Source organism: Plecotus auritus (assembly GCF_963455305.1).
Source record: "Plecotus auritus genome assembly, chromosome: 8".
Taxonomy (NCBI): Eukaryota; Metazoa; Chordata; class Mammalia; order Chiroptera; family Vespertilionidae; genus Plecotus; species Plecotus auritus.
Window position 1 is genome coordinate 117295666 of NC_137782.1, and position 21679 is coordinate 117317344.

Genomic DNA, 21679 nt, shown 5'->3' on the forward strand with positions numbered 1-21679 from the left:
TCTACCTCCCTAGTGTCGAGTCTCTTCCCCACCTAACAGGGGTTACCGACATTATCTCCGTATTCAGCAAGATTTCAGGACCTTGGGTCTGCACAGGTTCAGGCTTGGAAGGCGGGTGGGTGGTGGGACCCCCCACTATGTCACACACACTCACTGTGGTCTTGCTTCCTCACTTAGGGGAGGGCTAGGTTAGGGGGCATGCAGGCTCCCCTATCTCGTCCAAGCCAAACAGAAAACTTTTATTTTTTTTAACAGAAGAAAATCAAATTTTAATACATGTGCATGGAAAACTCACATAAGCAGGAAAATCCCCAGAAGGAAACTTGATGGATCAGAGCCGCAGGCTGTTTGGTCGTGGTGGCTGCTGTGGTTATAAATTACAATATTAAGAACAGAAACAAAAAATGTTAAGCCCTTTAACAACATTGTGAAATTCTAGTTCAGTTAGATCTGGGGTTTCATGGTGGTTTTTGAAAGAGCCACGTGAATGAAATGTTTGCTTCTAAAAAGGAGGAACCATTTCAGCCAGACAGCGTTGAATGAAGCATTTTGTGGCTCTTTTTCTCTTGGCTTCCGTCTTGCGCCACAGGCAGTTGGTCTTTGCAGTGATTACCTTGGGTCTTAGCAAGGTCTGAGCTGTGTCACACTGTGGTTTTCCAGTGTTTTACGCAGAGCCAGACGAGGAATGCTGACCCGCGTTTCTGAGTATTTTTAGGTGAGAGTCGCAGAGTCAGCACGCGCCGCGTGGCCAGGAGGTCAGGCGGATCAGGCGGCCCTGTGGTCCCCACCCCAGCTGGCTCTGCACCTCAGGCTTGAACCAGGCCTTCTTCTTGGGCCCCTGTCCCATCTGGATGCTGGTCAACATGATATGACGTGCGCCTCTGTTTCATATCAGGGATGTTTTCTTTTAAAAACGAGACACACTTCTGAGCTTCTCATCTCATTTGCTGTCTAACCTTAGCCGAGGTGAGTTCATGCCTACGTTACTTGCCCCTGAGTCTTTTTCAAGTCAGTTCTAAGACGTAAGGGTGTAAGTAACGGAGCCCACTGTATGTCCTGCCCTCTGAGGCTGCCTCTGCTCACGGTGTCACCACTCCAAGTGACCAGGCGGCAGGCCTGTTCCCCTGGCCCAAGAGGCCTCTCTGTATGATTCCTCGTAGTCTCGTAGGACATTCCTCAGCTGAGCTATGACCTCCTGGCTGTGGCCCTCAGGCACTCCCACCACTGGCCGCTGTGGTTCCTGCACCAGCCCTCATTCCCCTCTGATACTTGGGAGCCACCTTGTTCTTTCTTTATTCCACTGGGTCCCATCAACTTTATCCCACTGATGTCCTTCAGAGTCCCCCTGCCCTCTGACCCCACCCTAATACCATCAAATCAGAGAAGCCCAAGCTGGCGGGGCCTGGCATGAGGAAATGGTGGCACAGTGGCATCACAGTATGAACTGAATAAGGACCGCAGCTCACACCACCTTCTCCCTCTCAGAAACCCTCCACTACTTACGGATCAGTCCCTCCACTTCCACCTGTGGCAGCTCAGGCCCCAGGCAGGAGAGCAAGGGGGCTCCTCCCTTCGGCCAACTGTCAGCACTCAGACCCTGCCCCACACTGCAAGGCACATGTTATTTCTCTGAGCAGATGGGAGGCGCCCAGCCATCCTCAGAGCCAGGGAGAAGCAGGTGCCTAACAAATATGGATAAATCCAGAAATCTATAAATTTTTAAAATTTGTATTATTGCATCTCTTTAACTCCTTTGTGAAAAGTTGTGGTAAAATGCACAGAACATAACATTTACCATCTTAACTATTTTTAAGCGTGCAGTTCAGTCACAGAAGTGCATCCATGTTGTACAGCCGTCACCACATCATCTCCAGAACTCTTCATCTCACAAAACTGAAACTCTGTCCCCCGTGAAACAGTAATCCCCATCCGCCACTCCCCCAATCCCCACAACCTATGTGACTACATCTTTTATGAAATCTCAGTAGAAAAACAAAAATGACCATTTACAAAGGCAACTACCAAACTAGCTTTTTCTTTTTCTTCTTTTTTTTTTTAATCCTCACCCAAGGATATTTTTCCATTGCTTTTAGAGAAAGTGGAAGAGAGAGTGAAAGGCAGAGGGAAATATTGCTGTGAGAGAAACACATTGTTTGGTTGCCTCTTGCACATGCCCTGACCAGGGCCCAGGCTGGGGAGGAGCCTGCAACCAAGGTATGTGCCTTTGACCGGAATCAAACCCGGGACCCTTCAGTCGCAGGCTGACACTCTATCCACTGAGCCAGACTGGCTAGGGCTTATTTTTTCTTTCCATCTCTGAGATTGAACTTGTTGACCTTGGTCCACCACTGCAGAATTGCCCTTTGTGGGAGGGGCCTCGACACTACACACACTACCATATATTTACTAGTCATATTTCTATTGTTACATATTTTATAAAGTCTTGAAGAAACATAACTTTAAAAGTGATATTGCTACCATTTGAATATGAAGAACATAGATTATATCAGTGATTTTCAACCTTTTGCCTCTCACAGCACACATAAACTAATCATTAAAATTCTACAGCACACCCAAAAATGTATTATTTGCCAATCTGACAAAAAATATAGGTATCATTTTTATTCATTTACACTGGATGGCTGTTGTTGGGTTGGCTGTTGTCAGTTTTTTATTTGTCAGTCTAGGAGAAAAGAAGTCAGTGTCCCTGGCTCAGTAGTCAGGTATTGCATGTTTTATAATATTCTTGTGGCACACCGGTTAAAATCGCTGGGTTATGCAAATGCTTTTCCAAAGACGTGGGATAAATGAAGGTAAATAATGGGGTCTTCATGGCTTAATGAAAAGGGGAGTGTCTTCTAAGGGCAGAATTCCTCAAAGCTCATCTCAGACTGCAAACAGGCAGGGCTCTGTGGAAAACAGGAAGCCATGCAAATTGATTTATACCATAAAAACCTCAAAAATGGAAACAAAAGCTGTTTGCCAAGTCCCAGTGGCCGACTCATGAAGGTAAAACAAGGAGAGTCGGAGAGCTGAGCTGATGTCCCAGTGGGAATCCGGCTCATCAGGGAAACGGAGCTCAGGGTCCTGCACTCACAGGCAACGCGCCTGCAGACCCTGCCGGCCAGGAGCTCAGGCCTTGCTGATAGGGGCTGAAAAGTAAACAAATGCAGGTATGGATTGTTATACGTGTATGTGGGTGAGATCTCTTGGTACGTGTGTGAATGCTAGCAGAATTACCCACAGTTCTACACGATGGGATTACATGTGAATATGGGAATTGCATATTTATGTTCACAAGATAGCAGTAATCTGTCCAGCTGGCGTGGCTCAGTGGTTGAGTGTCAACCTATGAACCAGGAGGTCACAGTTTGATTTCTGGTCAGGGGACATGCCCAAGGTCATGGGCTCGATCCCGAGCGTGGCAGCCGATCAATGATTCTCTCATCATTGATATTTTTATTGCTCTCTCTCTCCCTTCATCTCTGAAATCAATAAAAATATATATTTTTTAAAAAGATAGCAGTAATCTACTACATGTGTCAGATGATTAGCATTGGAGTCATTTCCTTATCTAGCAACATGAATGTCAATTTCTCAAAAAAGGAAAGAGTCCAAATGGTAGTAAAACTCACTCTTCCTAATGCAGTCATCTGTCTTTTACTGTGCTCACATCAACGTCCCCCCTTTGTAATTCTTAATTACACAGAGAATGAGGACACCACCCTGAAAAGAATCCTCTCCAGGACACAGCAGAGGTCATGAGGAGCCCCAGTCATAGGACTTGTCCAGCCAGAGACCAGTTCCCCTGCTGCCCACATAGCAAAGTAACAAGGACAGGGCTGTTGACAAGAGTAGGTGCAGTAACACACACAAAACGCCAGTCACAGTGAGGCACACACTCTTTTACCACCCCCCGCCCCCGGCCCTTCTAACAGCTTTCCTGGTGACAAACCCAGCTTCATGTGCAGAACAGGAGTCAGCACACTTTTTCTGTAAAGGGCAAAATAGTATTTTTCATTTTGAGGCCATGTGGTCTCTGTTGGAACTACTTAACTCTGCCATTGCAGTAAAAGCAGCCACACATAAATAAAAGTAGCTGTGTTCCAATAAAACTTTATTTACTGTGGAGAGCGGCTACAACGTTCAGACAGGATCAAGCCTCAGACTGGTAGCAAAGCCACTTACAAGTCCCAGCTTGGAGGGCAAAGCCCTCCCAGCACAATTATAGCCAAAGGCTATGGTTATAAGCTTGACCTATAGTCCGACCCTGCAGTCCTAGGTAGCTAAGGGATGTGGGCTGTGGGAGGTGCAGCAAGTGCTGCCAAAACCAGGCTTGAGTGCTGCCAAAACCAGGCTTGAGTGCAGTAACAGGAACGAAGTAGATTTGAAACTCACGAGAACATTGTAAACATGTTGACCACTCCCCTTGTTTTGCTTTGTGTGATCTGACTATAAAATAAAGGTCCTGCTTACAGGCAGGGTCACTGTTTCCTCATCCAGGCACAGGTCCTACCTAGTCCTAACTCTATTCTCTTGTCTGTCTTCTTTAATCATTCACCGCTCCTCCTCAGGGTCACCTCTGGCCATGCTGGATGCGGTTCAATTTACAAAACAGATGGTGGGCTGGACTTGGCCCATGGACCATACTATGTCCTGTATTCCTGGAGACAGAGAAGCACTATCACATACCCTTGGAAAGTTGATAATAAAAGTTGAACAAATATGCCACAAGGAAAACCTCAGTAACTTCCAAAAAGTAAAATTAGTGTGGATTAAAATGTGATAAAATTGTCCTCACCGAGTAGCTCAGTTGGTTAGAATGTCAACCTGATACATCAAGGTTGTGGGTTCGATCCCCGGTCAGGGCACATACGAGAATCAACCAATGAATGCCTAAATAAAATGGAACCACAAATCAATGTTTCTCCCTCTCCCTCCCTACCTCCCATCCTCCCTCTTCCCCTACTTCTCTCTCTCCCTGTAAAATTAATTTTTTAAATTTCTTAAAAATCCAAGACAAGGTGAAAACAAGGGGTGGACTGCACAGAGGGCTGGGCGCTGTGCCAGGAGTTAACTTGCCTTCTCTATTTGCAGGTATGAAATAATGCACTCCTGCTGGAGGGCTGAGCCCTTGGACCGACCCACCTTCTCCATGTTGAGGCTGCAGCTAGAAAAGTTCTTAGAAAGTTTGCCTGAAGTGCAGGATAAAGCCGAGGTCGTTTACATCAACACGCCGTTTCCAGAGAGCTGCGAGGGCCTGGCTGAGGGCCCCCCTCTCGCTCAGCTGGACATGGACATCGACCCCGACTCTATCATTGCTGCCTGCGCCACCAGCGCTGCCATCAGCGTGGTCACAGCCCAAGTCCATGAGAATGGACCTCATGAGGGAAGGTACATTCTAAATGGGGGCAGTGAGAACTGGGAAGATGTGGCTCCCGCTGCCCCAGCAGCAGGGACAGCGGGAAAGAACGGTGTTTTACTGGAGGACAGGCACATGAGGAGCGGGGTCTCCTGGTCTCAGTCCAGCACTCTGCCCGTGGGGAGCCTACCGCCAGATGAGCTTCTGTTTGCAGATGACTCCTCGGAAGACTCAGCAGTCCTCGTGTGAGGAGAGCCGGGACATTCCCAAACCAGGGAGATAGACCCCTCTGCCTTAGAGACCCAGGTACGCCCCAAGTTTCTGGTATCCGTCTCCCTGCCACCGCCTGAAAGCACCAGATGAATGTTGTTCAGTACGTCATTAAAAATGCATTAATATATATTTATTTAAATAGAAAAATATGTGTATATGGTGGAAAGAGACATAGATACTATATTTTAATAAAAGATGACTTATTTTATGTCACTTATCTTGCAGATTTTAAAATTTAAGCTTTAACGGCCTCATCTCTACAGCTGCTCCTTGATGTTAACATTTGCACAGTTGTTGTTTTCATTTTCCTGTTAAATGTAAAAATATTCGTAAAATGAAATTGCTTGACTTTGCTTCTGGTCTTATGAAGAATCCGATACTCCTCTGAATCATCTGTTTGAAGAGATGACCTTTTGCTATGTAAAGTTTTATAACTGATTGTTTGATACAACTTCCTAATAAAATATGAATGAGGAAGGATGTGTGTAACTTACTTGAGACTTGGAAAGACCAGGGTTGCTGGCAGCCTTGTGGCTTTGCAAAGGAATTCCCTTAGTGCCTGACACTCGATGCACCTGCTCTGGCCATTCTTGGATGTTTCCTAAAGATAAGCAAAATCACCCTGGAGAGACCAAAGTTGAAGGGCGGAAAATTATTTAAAGGGTTGAAAAACACACTGTGAGTGCAGAGAGTTAAATGGATTGTGGAAGAGTGTGGGACAAGTGGAGGGCTTTCCTTATGGGAGGCAGGCAGCCGGGAGCAGGCCTAGCACTCAGCAGCCCGTTTGCATCCTGGCTACTCTGTGTCACAACAGTCATTGTTTCTTGAGCACATTCTGTGAACTGACCTGTTGAATCTATGCATCATGACTTGGGTGCCAGAGCCATCATGTGTGGGCCATGAACTGGGGCTGCAAAGGCAGAGTGGCCTGGGGTGTACCGCATCTAGAAAGGGGAGAAGCAAGGATTCAGAACAGGTGCTAAGCACATGATTTGGGGGTCTGCTCCAGAGCCTCTTGACCTTATAACTTTAATAAATAGATGGCACTTACTGTGTACCAGGCACGGCTCTCATTTAGTCCTCATAACAACCCTGCCAGATAGGTACTATTCTCTCCACTTCGCAGATGGGCAGACTAAGGCAGGAAGAGGCTACCTTACTCGCCTAGTAAGAGCAGCAGCCGGATGTGGTCAGTCGATCTCTCAGCCCTCGGGGCAGCACCGCTGGGCCAGGACTTCTGTTGTCCTCAGCCATGTCACCAGCCTGAGAGGTCAGCTTCTGTACCAGGCCCAGGGGTGTGGCCCTTAGTCTGGCTGCCAGCCCTGGTGCCCCAGTCTCCAGGGTGAGTAGCTCCCCCATTACTGTGAAATGCCTGATACTAGAAAGCTCTGAGGGCAGGAAAAGAATTTGCAAGAGAATTACCAGTATCACATTTTGTCAGTAAAAAAATAATAATTTCTACTGTTGTGATTTTTTGAATGGTTGTTTTAAAAAAAAAATTAATAAAGCCCGACTCATGTGGCTCAGTGGTTGGGCGTTGACCCATGCACCAAGAGGTCACCGGTTCAATTCCCTGTCCATTGGGGCATATGCCCGGGTTGCAGGCTCCATTCCCAGCATGGGTCCTGTGGGTGGTAGCCGATCAATGTTGATGTTTCTCATCGATGTTTCAATCTATCTCTCCCTCTCTAAAATGAATTTTTAAAAATCAATAAAAATGTTTACATCTTTTTGCACAAAGTTTCTTGTTGATGGTGACTATCAAGAATGTGAATAAGTCATCATTAAAGTCTTAATCAGGAGCTGACTGGTTCTCTGTGTGGAGTTGGAGCCCATGTCTGCATGGGTTTTCTCCAGGGACCCAGTTTCCTCTCATGTCCCAGAGATGTGCACGTGAGGTGAACTGGCGCGTCTACACTATCCCCGTGTGAGTGAGTGAGTGTGTGTGTGAGTGGCCAGCGATGGAAGAAAGTTCTGTCCAGGGTGGGTCCCGCCAGGCTCCAGCCACCACCATCCTGAACTGGAATCGGCGGGTTGGGAAATCATCTTGTTTTTATTCTCTTAAATGTGTGTAGAGCTCCCATTTATTTTAATGTTTAATATTAGGAGCATTTTGGATCTTTATTTAGAAGTCTGGTGATGTTTTTGTGAGCAGAAATAAGACATAGGAACTTAACTCTTAGCCTCTGATAAAGATGGTTTCATTGTATATCATTTCACGTCAAGCCACAGTTTCTAAGAACATATTGAGGATGTTAAGTGCGGACTTACTGTGCTCTTTAATATCTACTTTTAATTATCTAATGTAAACAAGTATGTAATGAATAGCTCATCGGATTCCATAGTGCCCCAATCCTGTGCCATTTGCTCAGTGTGTGCTGCGTGCCCTGAGGAGGGCTGGGACGCTGGACCGAGTCTGCCATGGAGAGGGGAGGAGTGGGCTAGCGTGGCTTCTGGCTTTTCTTGAGAGATCAGCACACAGATAAGTGCCCTCATCCAGCCCCCACAATGCGCCAGGGCCTGGGTGACACGGGTGTGAAGAGCAGCACCTTCACAACCCACTTGCTTTTCCCAAGAGGAGAACGAGCCAGACCACCATCGTTCAGACATCTGAAATCTCACTGAGAACTTTGCAACCCATGTCCTCTCAGTCACATTTGACTGTCTGAAAGTTTTGAAAGAACGGACTTTCAGGGGCCCCAATCTTGTTAAACTGGTAGTGTCTTCTGAGCATGAACTAAAAATAGCCTTTCAAGTTCTCTTTTGTGTCAACTCAAACTACTTTTGTAAGGGGCTCTTATGGGCTAACCGTGGGGGAGCGAAAACATTGTCTTCACCTGGGCTGGGACAGGGCCAGAGGCCACTGAAGAAGGCAACCCTCCTGACCTGCAGATGGAGACTAGCTCTGCCTAATGAGGGTTCTTTTCTTTTTCCTCCCCTCCCCTTCCCTCTCCTCCCCTCCCCTCCTCCCTTCTCCCTCCTCTCCCCTCACCCTTTTCCTGACTTTTCTTACTGAATTGGAAGAAGTGAGGGTCAGGGTCCCAGGAGCAGGGACACCACCAGCGGCAAAGGCTGCTGGGAACCGGTCCTTCAGGCTGTCCTTGCGATCTGGGGTCGGTTGCTTGACACTCCTGGAGCCTGCGTCTCCATGAGTGCTCGGTGAGCACCTTCTCCCGCACCCCTGGGCGGCTGTGTAGGACAGGGGCAGGCAAGCTTTCTAAGAGAATGTTAGACTTGTTAGAGGCTTTTCCAATTGGTGGCTTCTGCCAAGTTCACTCCTTATGGTGTAAAAACTCACCATTTGTCAGATTAGAAATATCTTCCCTGATTATGTTACCAACTCACTCCAAAGTAATACAAACTAACTGGAAAAGAAAAGAATTTCACTGTTGTCAATGATGCATGCAGCTAGACAGTTGGCAGAGGGAAGGAGACTGGCCCCCATCGCTCACCTCAGATGACTATTGGGCTCAGAGTTGGCGACTCCAGATACATCCATGCCCAAAGATGCCCCTTCTATCAGTCCTGTGAGCCACAGGGCCCATCCCTCCCAGATGTGGGTGATGGAAGCAGTGCTGGCTTTATCAACAGGATTTGGGAACCTTAGGGGAGTCAGTGCCCTCTGAGGAGGGGGACACTCTCCCTCTGCCTCCACCAAGCAGAGGTTCCCTGCGCAGGAAGCAGGCCAAAGCCCCGTCTCTTACCTTACAAATCAGATTGATTCTGGCCAGACTAGTCCTGACTCAAACCAAGACCTTTGTTAACTTCTGGTCATCAGCAAAAGCCAGCTGGAACTTCTGCTGAGTCAGTGGGAAAACAACCACCGCAGAATAAATCTGCTACAAAAGCAACTTAATTTCTCTAAAGACGTTTCGTTAACCTTGGCTGACAAATGGAAAACAGGAAGTTGTGTTTTCTTTAACGAGCATTTCAGTAATGCACACTGTTTTTATGCATGAATCTTATTTTCTCTCTTGTAAAGCTCGAAGAACAGAAGTAAAACGGCCCTTCTGTCCAACTTTAAAAAGCATGTCTAAATGACAACTTATTTGTATTTACTAGTGAATGTAATGATTACTGAAACTAACTCAAAGACCACTGCGTTAGTATATTTTTGTATATAATCTTTTATTGAAATGGATTGTACATACAGATATTTGAAAGAGAAATTTCAGTTATATATAGTAACTCCTACTACCTCTTACGGACACAATAATTTTAAACTGATTCGTGGGCTTATGGAGACTGCATAATTATAAATTCTAACCAGAACAGCAGTCACATGAGGACACACAATCAACTCACCCACTCACTGACATTCATGGAGGAGAAGACTGTTCTGGACGTTGGGGTTTGCCAAGAACAGCTCCCTGGGCCTTGCTGTGGTTAGTCACAGCCCTGGCAGGGCACAGATGGCTTCCAATGCACACTGTCTTTTAAAGAATAGCCTCAGAATGGCCCTGGCATGCACATTTTGTTGAAGTTCATTAGTACCATGGTGAAGCAGATCAGGCAAGCCTCGGGTGCTATTGGGACTCTAACAAACCTCAGAACTAGAGACTGGGTGCTCTCCCTGGAAGCAGACTCTGCGGCCCCGCCCCATAGGATGTAAAATAGAGAGAAAAAGAGAAAGGTGCCCAGGTTGGAAAAGTAGTAAACTGTCTTTATTCACAGATGAGATGGTTCTGTGTGTAGAAAAATCCCAAGGAATCCATGCACAGAGAAGAGAGGTAATGGATGATCTTAGCAAGGTCACTATGCAAAAATCATTGCATTTGTACTATGAACAATCAAAATATGAAATTAAGAAAAAAATTCTAGTCACAATAGCATCCAAAAGAATAGAATATTCAGAAACAAACTTAACATCTGAAGTGTGAGACATACACTGAAAACTACAAAACATTGCTGAGAAAAATTAAAGAAGCTCTAAATAAATGAAGAGACAGTTCATGCTTATGGATTGAAACACCCCAAATTGCCAAAATGATAATCCTCCCCAAATTGATCTATAATGTCAAGGTAATTCCAATTAAAATCCCTGAAGCTATTTTGTAGAAATTGAAAGCTGATCCTAAACGTATATGGTAATGCAAAAACCAAAACACTTTGGAAAAAGAACAAAGCTAGAAGACCCAAACTATGTGATTTCAAAACTTTCAAAGAAATGCAGCTGTGACAATGGCTATCCATCAGCCAAAAAAAAAAAAAATACACAGAAATTAAGTTGAGATGAATTATAGACCTAAATGTAACAGCTGAAACTATGAAACTTCTAGAAGAATGCATAGGAGAAAATCTCTGTGACCTTGAGTTAGGCAAACACAATCCATAAAAAGTAAATGGATAAACTGGACTTTAAATTTTAGAATTTTGCTGCTAAATATACTGTTAAGAGAATAAAACGACAATAATGGCCCTAGCTTGGCTCAGTGGATAGAGCGTTGGCCTGTGGATCAAAGAGTCCCGGGTTTGATTCCTGCCAAGGGCATGTACCTTGGTTGCAGGCTCCTCCCTGGCCTGGGCCCTGGTTGGGGCACATGCAGGAGGCAACCAATCGATGTGTTTCTCTCACATAGATATTTCTCTCTGCCTTTCACTCTCCCACTCTCTCTAAAACAATGGTTCTCAACCTTTCTAATGCCGCGACCCTTTAATACAGTTCCTCATGTTGTGGTGACCCCCAAACATAAAATTATTTTCGTTGCTACTTCATAACTGTAATTTTGCTACTGTTATGAATCGTAATGTAAATATCCGTGTTTTCTGATGGTCTTAGGCAACCCTAAGGCAACCCTGCTAGAGCCTAAGACCATCAGAAAACACAGATATTTACATTACGATTCATTAACAGTAGCAAAATTACAGTTATGAAGTAGCAACGAAAATAATTTTATGGTTGGGGGTCACCACAACATGAGGAACTGTATTAAAGGGTCGCGGCATTAAAAAGGTTGAGAACCACTGCTCTAAAAGATCAATGAAAAAATATCCTCAGGTGAGGATTAACAACAACGACAAAAAAAGACAATTACGCTCAATATCATTAGCCATTTTGGAAATGCAAATTAAACCACATAGTAAGATACCACCACATGCCCGCTGGGTATAGTGAAAGAAAATACCAAGTGCTGGCGAACATATGGAGACCTGGGACCCTTGATACATAGCTACTGGAGAAAATAGAGCTAGTTTGGAAACCAGTTTGGCAGTTTCTTAAAAAGTTAAAAATAAACTTGTCATAATCCCAAGGATGTCCAGTTCTTAGAAACTACCAAACGAATAAAAACATATGTCCATAAAAAGACATGTATGTAAATGCTCACAGCAGCATTATTTATAACATATTTGAAAGAGAAACAACTCAGATGTCCACCAACTGGTGAGTGCATAAACCGAGTGTGGTATATCAGCCAATGGTTGGAACACTATTAGCAACAGAAGGGATGAACTACTGATATGTACTACTACATGGTTGAGTCTCAAATACATTTTGCTAAGTGAAAGGAGCCAGATGCTATAGACTACATACTATTGTGTAATTCATGTTGTGAAATGTCCAAAGAAGGGCAATGGAAGTGTTCTAAAACTATATTGTAGTGATAGTTGCAGAACTCTGTAAAGTTTACTGAAAACTACTGACTTTTAAGTTACAATGGGTGAATTTTATGGTATGTAAGTTACACCTCAATAAAATGTTTTTTTCTAAAAGTATTCTTCCTCATTCAAATATTTGAAATCCTCCTGAGAAGGTTAAAGGCTAATTCTTCCTATAACACTTTAAGTTGAACTTTCCCAACATTTAGAGCCTTCCCAGAGAGGCAGAACCAAGCTGTGTTGTCAACCTGAAGCATAGTAACCTCTATTTTGTAAAACTACTGTTTGAAATTCTCTATTTAGATAGTCCCTTGTTCTGTGAGTTAACTCTGCTATTTTTAGACGGTCCCTTGTTAACTTTGCTTTTTAGCTACTTGAATAATAGGGAAGATCAGCTTAGCTGTCTGACCTTGTAGGCTAGTCATCTAACGTAAGGGACTGATACTCCCATGCTCTCATGCCAGGTGTTTTTTTTAACTGAATAGAACTGTGTTATACTCAAGACTACAGTCTTCCTGTGAGGTATCTACTAAGCATACATAGGGCTCTTTTATAAAAAGAAAACTCCTTCCTTGTTGCTTTGCTCAGAATTTGAGAGACATATTCCTTTGAGCCTGCCGGCGTAATAAAGCAGTGTAACTCCATTTCTCTAAGCACTGCTTGGTTTTTTTCCGGTCTTCTATAACACTCCTTTATCCCGTGTCTTTCTGAACATAGTGAAAGGCAAGCTCTCCTAAAGACTCCTAAAACGATCAACAGATGATTTTTCATTTTTGCTTAACTCTTCAAAAAATTAGATAAAACTTGCAGTTTTTACAATATTTTAAATAAGGACATGTTTCAAATATGTAGAAAAGTGTACAAATAATATGTAGGAAATTAAAGTAGGCCACCTCCAAATGTGCCATTGTGGCATAGGATTATTTTGAGCTGGAGGCAAATGAGAATCAATACATGCAGAAAGAAGCCTTCTCCAAGCTTCCCTTAGCTGACCCAAAGCAGAAACTTCTGGAAGAAAAAAAAAAGACTGCCATACATTTTCTCTCCTGGGGAAATTTTATGACAATAAAGAAAATGGCAAGTCAGCTTCAAGATGGACCCCCACAGCTTTGGCTAGTTTTCCTCAGTGCTTAGAGTGTTGGTCTGTGGACCAAAGGATCGTGGGTTTGATTCCCAGTCAAGGGCGTGTACATTGGTTGTAGGTTCCATCCCCAGCCCCCAGTCTCCCTCATATTGATGTGTCTCCTTCACATCAATGTTTCTTTCTCTCTCTCCCCCTCCCTCCCTCCCTTCCACTCTCTAAAAATCAATGGAAAAAATATCCTCAGGTGAGGAAAAAAAAACCAAAAGATGGACCCACACAAACAGATCTTATTCTATTAGTTTCCCCCATGTATTTACCTTCCCACAGTTTGTCCCCCTTGGAAGCCTGTAACCCCTTTTCTTTTGTCATTGTCACCTCTCTACAAATGTATTGGTCTTTGTGAAGATGCTATATAAGCCCAAGTTCTAACCAACCTTTAGAGTTACTCATCACTGAGTTCTCCCATATGTACACGTTAATTATTTGTTTTTCTCTTGTTAATCTTTTCTTTTGTCGGTCTAATTTACAGGGTCCCAGCTAGAGAACATAAGAAAAAAGTTTTCCTCCCCTACAATAACAAACACTCATTTATGCCCTGCTGCAAATTCACCAATGTGAACATGTATCTAGCAAATGCTCTGTGTGAACTTGAGTGTGTATTCTACTGTTTGGGGCTAGAATGTTCTATTGCAATTAATTAGGTCAAGTCGGTTGATAGTGTTGTTCAAGTCCACTATGGTCTTACAGATTTTGGATTTCCTTTTTCTGTTAATTATTTAGGAAAGGCTACTCAGATCTCTGACTACAATTGTGGACTTTTTCTAAATTTCCTGCCAGTTTGTGCTTTATTCATCTTAAGTTCTGTTATTAGAGGCATAATTGTATAGGATTATTATGTCTTTTTGATTAAGTGACCCCTCTCTCATTATGAAATGAATTTCCCTAAATCCCTCACAATATTCTAAGCTGTGAAATCTACTTTGTCTGATGCTAATATAGTCACACTCCAGCTTTCTTTTTTGTACTATTAACATGTCATTTTCATGCTTTCAATTTTAACCTATTTGTGTCTTTAAAGTACCTTTCTTGTAGGCAGCATATAGTAAGGTATTGTTTTTCTCAATTTAGCATTGATGCTTTTTAATTAGGACCATTTACATTTAATATGATTGATATAGTTTGTTTTGAGTCAATCATCTTGCAATTATTTGTTTTTTGTCTTATCTGTTATTCATTCCCCTAACCTACTTTTCTGCCTTTTAAAAAAACAATGAAATATCTTTTATGATTGTATTTTATCTCCTATCTTGGCTTATTACTGATAACTCTTTTTGTTCTTCTAATGGTTGCTTTAAGATTTATAGTAATATGCTCAACTCATCACAGACTATATTCAAGTGATAAACTATTTCAAATATAGTATAAAAACCTTACAATAGAGTATTTCCATTTCTCCTTTCCTGGGCCTTATATTATTGCTGGATGGGTGAGCTCATTCACTTTATTCACATGTAGAGGCAGAACGGTTCTCTGCTGAAGATGTAAGGAGGTCCTTCTGTACATCTCGGGATTCCTTCTGTGCACCTCTCTCCTCATATTCAATCTTGCAAACTAGCTGCCTTTCTCACATTGGACTTCCAACTTGGTCTTCTAAACTCAGGGAGTCTGCCAGGCTCAGCTTTGGTTTCTCCATCCTGTGTTGTGGCCTGGAAACTTTTTTTTTCTTCTTTCTCTCAGGGATAACTGTCCTTCTTCATTGCCTGATGTCCAGTGTCTTGAAAATTATTTCATATATTTGGTCTGTTTTTTTGTGTGTGGTTGTTTTAAGCAGAACGGTAAATTTGGTCCCTGTTACTCCATCTCACAGCAGTTGATAATGTAGTTTTTGTTTGTTTGGGGTTTGTTTTTGTTTTTTGTTAATCCTCATCTGAGGATATTTTTCCATTGATTTTTAGAGAGAGTGGAAAGGAGTGGGAGAGACAGAGAGAAACATCGATGTGCGAGAGAAACATTGACTCGTTGCCTCCTGAATGTGCCCCAATCAGGGCCAGGGATCAAGCCTGCAACCAGGTACATGCCCTTGACTAAAATCGAACCCAGGCCGAAACCAGTTTGGCTCAGTGGATAGAGCGTCGGCCTGCGGACTGAAGGGTCCCGGGTTCGATTCCGGTCAGGGGCACGTGCCTTGGTTGCGGGCACATCCCTGGTGGGAGGTGTGCAGGAGGCAGCTGATCGATGTTTCTCTCTCATCAATGTTTCTAACTCTCTATCCCTCTCCCTTCCTCTCTGTAGAAAAATCAATAAAATATATTAAAAAAAAAAAATCAAACCCAGGATCCTTCAGTCCACGGGCTGATGGCCTATCCACTGAGCCAAACCAGTTAGAGCAGTCGGTAATGACTTTTTTTTAAAATTTCTTTATTATTTTTTTTAAATATATTTTATTGATTTTTATACAGAGAGGAAGGGAGAGGGATAGAGTCAGAAACATCGATGAGAGAGAAACATCGATCAGCTGCCTCCTGCACGCCCCCTAGTGGGGATGTGCCCGCAACCAAGGTACATGCCCCTGACCGGAATCGAACCTGGGACCCTTGAGTCCGCAGGCCGACGCTCTATCCACTGAGCCAAACCGGTTTCGGCTAATTTCTTTATTGATTAAGGTATTGCATATGTGTCCTTTTTACAAACTTTTTTTTATTATGGAAAATTTCAAACTTACACAAAAGGAGGCAGGATAGTCATATAACTAAATGCATGTATCCAGGCTTTAAAGAATGATCAACTCATGGCCAATCTTGTTATATCTGTGCCCCACTCTTTTCTCTCCCTCTTATATTATTTTGAAGCAAATCCCAGACATCAGGTAAGCTAAGGTGTGAACATTTGAGGCTGAGTTTCTGCAGTGGTCCCTGTCAGTGCCTGGCCCATATCACTTCTGTCTCTTCACTTCCATGTACCTGAGCTGACTTCTAGCTCTCACATCTATCTGCATCTCTTTGCTTAAGTGCTTTCCTCAAAAGTGGGGAAAGGGCTCAGCCAGTGTGGCTCAGTGGTTGAGCATTGACCTAGGAACTAGGAGGTCACAGTTCCATTCCCCAGTCAGGGCACATGCCCAGGTTGTGGACTCAATCCCCTGTAGGGGGCATACAGGAGGCAGTCAATCAATGATTCTCTCTCATCATTGATATTTCTCTCTCTCCCTCTCCCTTCCTCTGTGAAATCAATAAAAAATATATTTTTTTAAATGTTGGGAAAGGTTCTCTGCCTGCTCATAGGCTGGAACTGCCAGTGTAGCTGGTGCCCTCCTGGGAACAGCCCTCACAGAAGGACGTACAGGTGTGAATATATAAATACTGTGCCTCAGTTCCCTCATGCCTCGTGAGAGAGAGTTATGGGTCATGTGCTTCTCACCTTTCCTATCAGTTTCTCTGTGGGACTAGTTCCCATTGTCCACAGTGGTAGCTGACTTGGCAATGCCCCATTATTGTCTGCATCCCCCTCCTGTCACATTTGTCACATCAGTGTGCTGAGGCTATCGTTACAAAGTACCGCAGACCAGATGACTTAACCCACAGAAATGGATTTTGTCACCGTTTTGGAGGGTAGTAGCCCGAGATCAGAGTGTCAGAGGTCCAGATGTTGGTAGGGTTGGTTTCTCTTGAGGCTTCTCTCCTTGGGTGTGTAGACAGTGTCTTCTCACTGTGTCTCATATGGTCGTCCCTCTGTATGTGTCTGTGTCCTAATCGCTTCTTATTAGTGTAGGGCTCACCTATATTATTTCATTTTTACTTTATTTACCTCCTTAAAGGCCCTTTCTCCACATACACTCACAATCTAAGGTCCTGGGTGTTGGGACTTTAACATATGAATTTGGCGGACACAATTCATCCCATCGCATTTCCCTACTAGTGTTTACTGCACCTCCCAAATAAACTACTTCTACTCAAGCCCTTATCTCAGGGTCTGCTCCTGTGGGAACTCAAACAAAACGAAGAGTTCTTTTTTGTTTGTTTTTGTTAATCCTCACCCAAGCATATTTTGTCCATTGATTTTTAGAGACAATGAAAGAGAGGGAGTGAGGGGAAAGGAGAGAGAGAGATAGAGAAAGAGAAACATCAATGTGAGAGAGACACATTGACTGGTTACCTCCTGTACGAGCCCCAGCCAAGGCTGGGATCAAACCTGCAACCCAGGTATCTGTCCTTGACCAGGAATCAAACCTGAGACCCTTAGGTGCATGGGCTGGCACTCTAACCACTGAGAAACACCAGCCAGATTCAAATGAAGAATTCTTGAACAAAATAACCACATTAGCCCTAACACACACTTGATACCCACATTCAGAGCTTTAGCCGTTCTGCTTTGCATTATTGACTCTGTAGGTGTGCATCTCCTTGTAGTGATGGCACAGCCCATGCGTTATTGATCTTATCCCTCCCTATCCAGGCAGGGCCTTGGATGTAGGAGATACCAAATGCTGCTTCATTGGTTACGTCAATGATATTAGTTTTAATGTGCCTTGGAAACTACATGATAATAGAATAGCAAAAAAATCTAAATTGTAAATGAAAGTAATTGCTCTTTAATAAGGTAACATCCCTGCTAAGTCTATTATGGGCAATCTGCACAAATATGCAATACCCAGCACTGAGTGAGGCACAAATGCTTGTTGACTACATTAAGGTTTTAATTATTTAAATTAGAGGCAAATAAGGTACAGCATCACCAATTGCAGCTAGGAGCTGTAAACTCTGGGTTAAAAAGACATTTAGGGTAAACACTATTATATACAATATATTCAATCTGCTAGTGCCACCTGTTGGTGAATACTGGCTAGTGTTCTATAAACAATTCTATTTCTTAGTGTTCTTGAATTTGACGATTGCATAAGCCTTAGTAAACAATGAAAATTTGATACACACAAAAATTATATGTTATATAATTATAAGTTTCTTCAATTTTCACATTTATATATAAACTAGAGGCCCGGTGCACAACATTTGTGCACTGGCAGGGGGAGGAGGGGTCCATCAGTCTGGCCTGCGCCTTCTCATAATCTGGGACCCTTGCAGTCTGGGACCCTTCGGGGGATGTCCACCTGCAGGCTTAGGCTCACTCCCCACAGGCCTAAACTGGCAGGCAGGCATCCCCCGAGGGGTCCTTAGCGCTGCCTCGGAGTCGGGAGAGGATCCCACCACCACCACTGTGCTCTCCAGCCGTGAGCCCGGCTTCTGGCTGAGTGGCACTCCCCCTGTGTGAGAGCACTGACCACCAGGGGGCAGCTCCTGCGTTGAGCGTCTGCACCCTGGTGGTCAGTGAGCATCATAGCAACCGATTGTTCTGCTGTTTGGTCGATTTGCATATTAGCCTTTTATTATATAGGATGAGCCTCAACTCAAAACTAAAATCAGCCCTGACTATGTGGCTCAGTTCAGTTGGTTGGAGCATTGTCTCATACACCAAAAGGTTGCAGATTTGATTCCCAGTCAGGGCACATAACTACATTGTGGGTTTGATCCCCAGTCAGGGCACATATGGGAGGCAAGTGATCACATGTCTCTCTGTCTGTATCTCTTTCATACATATCTTTGAGTGAGATTTTTTTTAAAAAAAAAAACCACACATCTATAATCATTTTAACCCTCCTATTGATATCAATGGATAGATCTTCCAAACACAAAATCAATAAGGAAAGAGTGGCCTTAAATCACACACTAGATCAGGTGGATTTAATTGATATCTTCAGAGCATTTCACTTCAAAGCAGAAGAATATACATTCTTTTCAAGACAACATGGAACATTTTCTAGGACAGAGCACATGTTAGGACACAAAACAAGTCTCAATAAATTTAAGAAGATTGATAGCATATCTAGCATCTTCTCCAACCATAATGATATGAAACTAGAAATCAATTCCAAGAAAAAAACTGAAAAACACATAAAGACCTGGAGGCTAAATAACATGTTACTAAACAATGACTGGGTTAACAATGAGACCAAGGAAGAAATCAAAAGATACCTTAAAATGAATGAAAATGAGAACACAACAACCCTAAATCTATGGGACACAGCGAAAGCAGTCCTTATTTCTTGTACCTCAAGAAACAAGAAAAATCTCAAATAAACCTTTAACTAGACTCATCAAGAAAAAGAGAGATATAACTTAAATAAATAAAATCAGAAATGAAAGAGAAGTAACAACTGACATCAAAGAAATACAAATGAACCCAGCCAGCGTGGCTCAGTGGTGACCTTGCCAAGATCATCGATTACCTCTCATCTCTTTACTGTGCATGGATTCCTTAGTTTAACATTCGTTTAGAAAAGTGCATACCTAAGTGTACAGATTGGTACACTGAACTACTGTGACCAGCACTCAGATCAAGAAGAAAAAAAAATACACATTGCTGGCCCCCGGAGAATCCTTCTCATCCCCATTCAGTCAGTAACATCGCCCCCTCCAGGGGCATTTCAAAGATCTGAATTACAGAACCCCAAAGGCCCCAGCAGTACTAATTGGAAAGTACAGAGCAGGCCAATATGAAAATAATGGCTGAAACTGGGAGAGGCCCTGCAGAAGCCAACTCACTTGATGCAATTCTGGTTTCTAACACCATAGATTGGTTATGCCTGTTTTTGAACTTTTTGTAAGTAAGTGGAACCATAACCATATCATATGTATCCTTTTGTGTTTGGCTTCTTCAGCCCAATGTATTTTGTAGGATTCAATCATGTGATTGTGTAGAGTTGTTCATTCATTCTCATCACTGTATTCAGTTGGATGAATAATTATCTATTCTGATGGACATTCAGGTTGTTGCCAGTTTGGGGCTAATACAAATAATACTATTAGCAACATGGCTTATGGATGAATTTTTAAAACCCTTAAAGCTCATTTGCATTCATAGTGTGTCTTAAGGGTATTATGTCATTGTCTTCTGGTACAAAGCATTATCATCAAAAATTTTTATCACAATCTGATTTTTTTTTAAATAAAAACTATGTTTTTACCTCAATGCACAAAGAATTTTTTTTTCAAAATGTCTCATAGTTTCCACTTGAATGTTTTATTTTGTTGGTCATTCAGGGTCAATTTCCACTCCCTCCCCATATACCCTTCATTATGTAGATCATTTTATTTCAAGAAAGTTTTCTTGAATTATACTTTTTAGTATTCTGTTGCATTGCTTAATTCAGGGTCTTCTATTTTATGACTGTTGGCTTTGTTTTTCCTATCTTCTACATCTGAAATGTCTTCATGAATTCTTATATCACCTTCATTTATTTTAGATTTTAATATTTATCTTTTACCTTCTATTTTTAATACTTATTTTTATCCACCCTTGTGTTCTTCTAGTTTAGTCTTTATTTCTGAAATATTTATTTCTAATTTTTTCCTGAATTCTATCACCTCTTCCCCCTGCATGAGAAAACGTATCTCCTATCATTTTGCTAATTTCTTTTAACTCACTCTGAGATAGTAGGTTGCAGTTTTAGCTCTTTTGTGGCACCTCTTTCTGGCAGGCTTTCAATCTCTGAAGGAATGTACTGTGCTCCATATTCTCTTTTATCTTATAACTAGAGGCCCAGTGCATGAAATTTGTGCATGGGTAGGGTCCCTAGGCCTGGCCGGCGATCAGGGCTGATCGGGGCCTTCTGCTGCTGGCCAGGGCCTTCCTTCATTCCGCACTGCCCCCTGATGGTCAGCACACATCATAGAGACCCAGTCTCCCGGTCAAATTCACAAGGGGACACTTTGCATATTAGCCTTTTATATATATAGATTATATTTATTGATAACTGTACACACACACACACACACACACACACACACGCACATTTAACTTCACTATTGCTTATCTTATGTGAAATTAATTTTCCTGAACTTTTAGGAAGTATTGAACTGAATACAATTTCTTCTAGCTTCACCCTCTATAGCTCCCTCTTGTTTTCATGAACTACTTTAATGGCCTTGAACGTGCTCAGATCTCTTGGCTCTGTTCACCACACCCACTTTTATCTGAACCTTCCTTTCTTTTTCCCATATTGTCCCTGTCCTGCTGAATTTGAATTCTGCTTTCAAAGTTTGTCTTCATTGTGGAGCATTGTTTTGGATGAAAGCGTCCATTTGTTAGATTCAACATATAAGACCCAGAGTCCTGCAGGACCTTGCAAACCTTTGCCCTCACTTGCAAATCAGATTCTAGGGAGCACCCTGTCTGCTCTGGCTCTGTTCTTGGATTGGCTGTGAGTACCTGCTGGGGATTTGGGATTTTCCTCTCAGGTCCGTCTGGTATCCCATTGTTCCCCCTGCTTCCTCCCGTCCAGATGATGATAGCACCTACTTGTCTTTGGAGTT

At 42.9% G+C, this 21679-nt stretch overlaps 1 protein-coding gene across 1 annotated transcript in view; it reads left to right on the forward strand.

Moving 5' to 3' along the window:
• The window catches only part of MERTK (MER proto-oncogene, tyrosine kinase), a 110839-nt gene extending 103467 nt beyond the window's left edge, over positions 1 to 7372 (forward strand). Inside the window, exon 19 of the mRNA XM_080685870.1 lies at positions 5098 to 7372. Within this exon, the coding sequence (XP_080541996.1) occupies positions 5098 to 5611 (514 nt within the window). The 3' untranslated portion in view covers positions 5612 to 7372. The remainder of the gene's footprint in view (positions 1 to 5097) is intronic.
• Positions 7373 to 21679: the final 14307 nt, after the last annotated feature.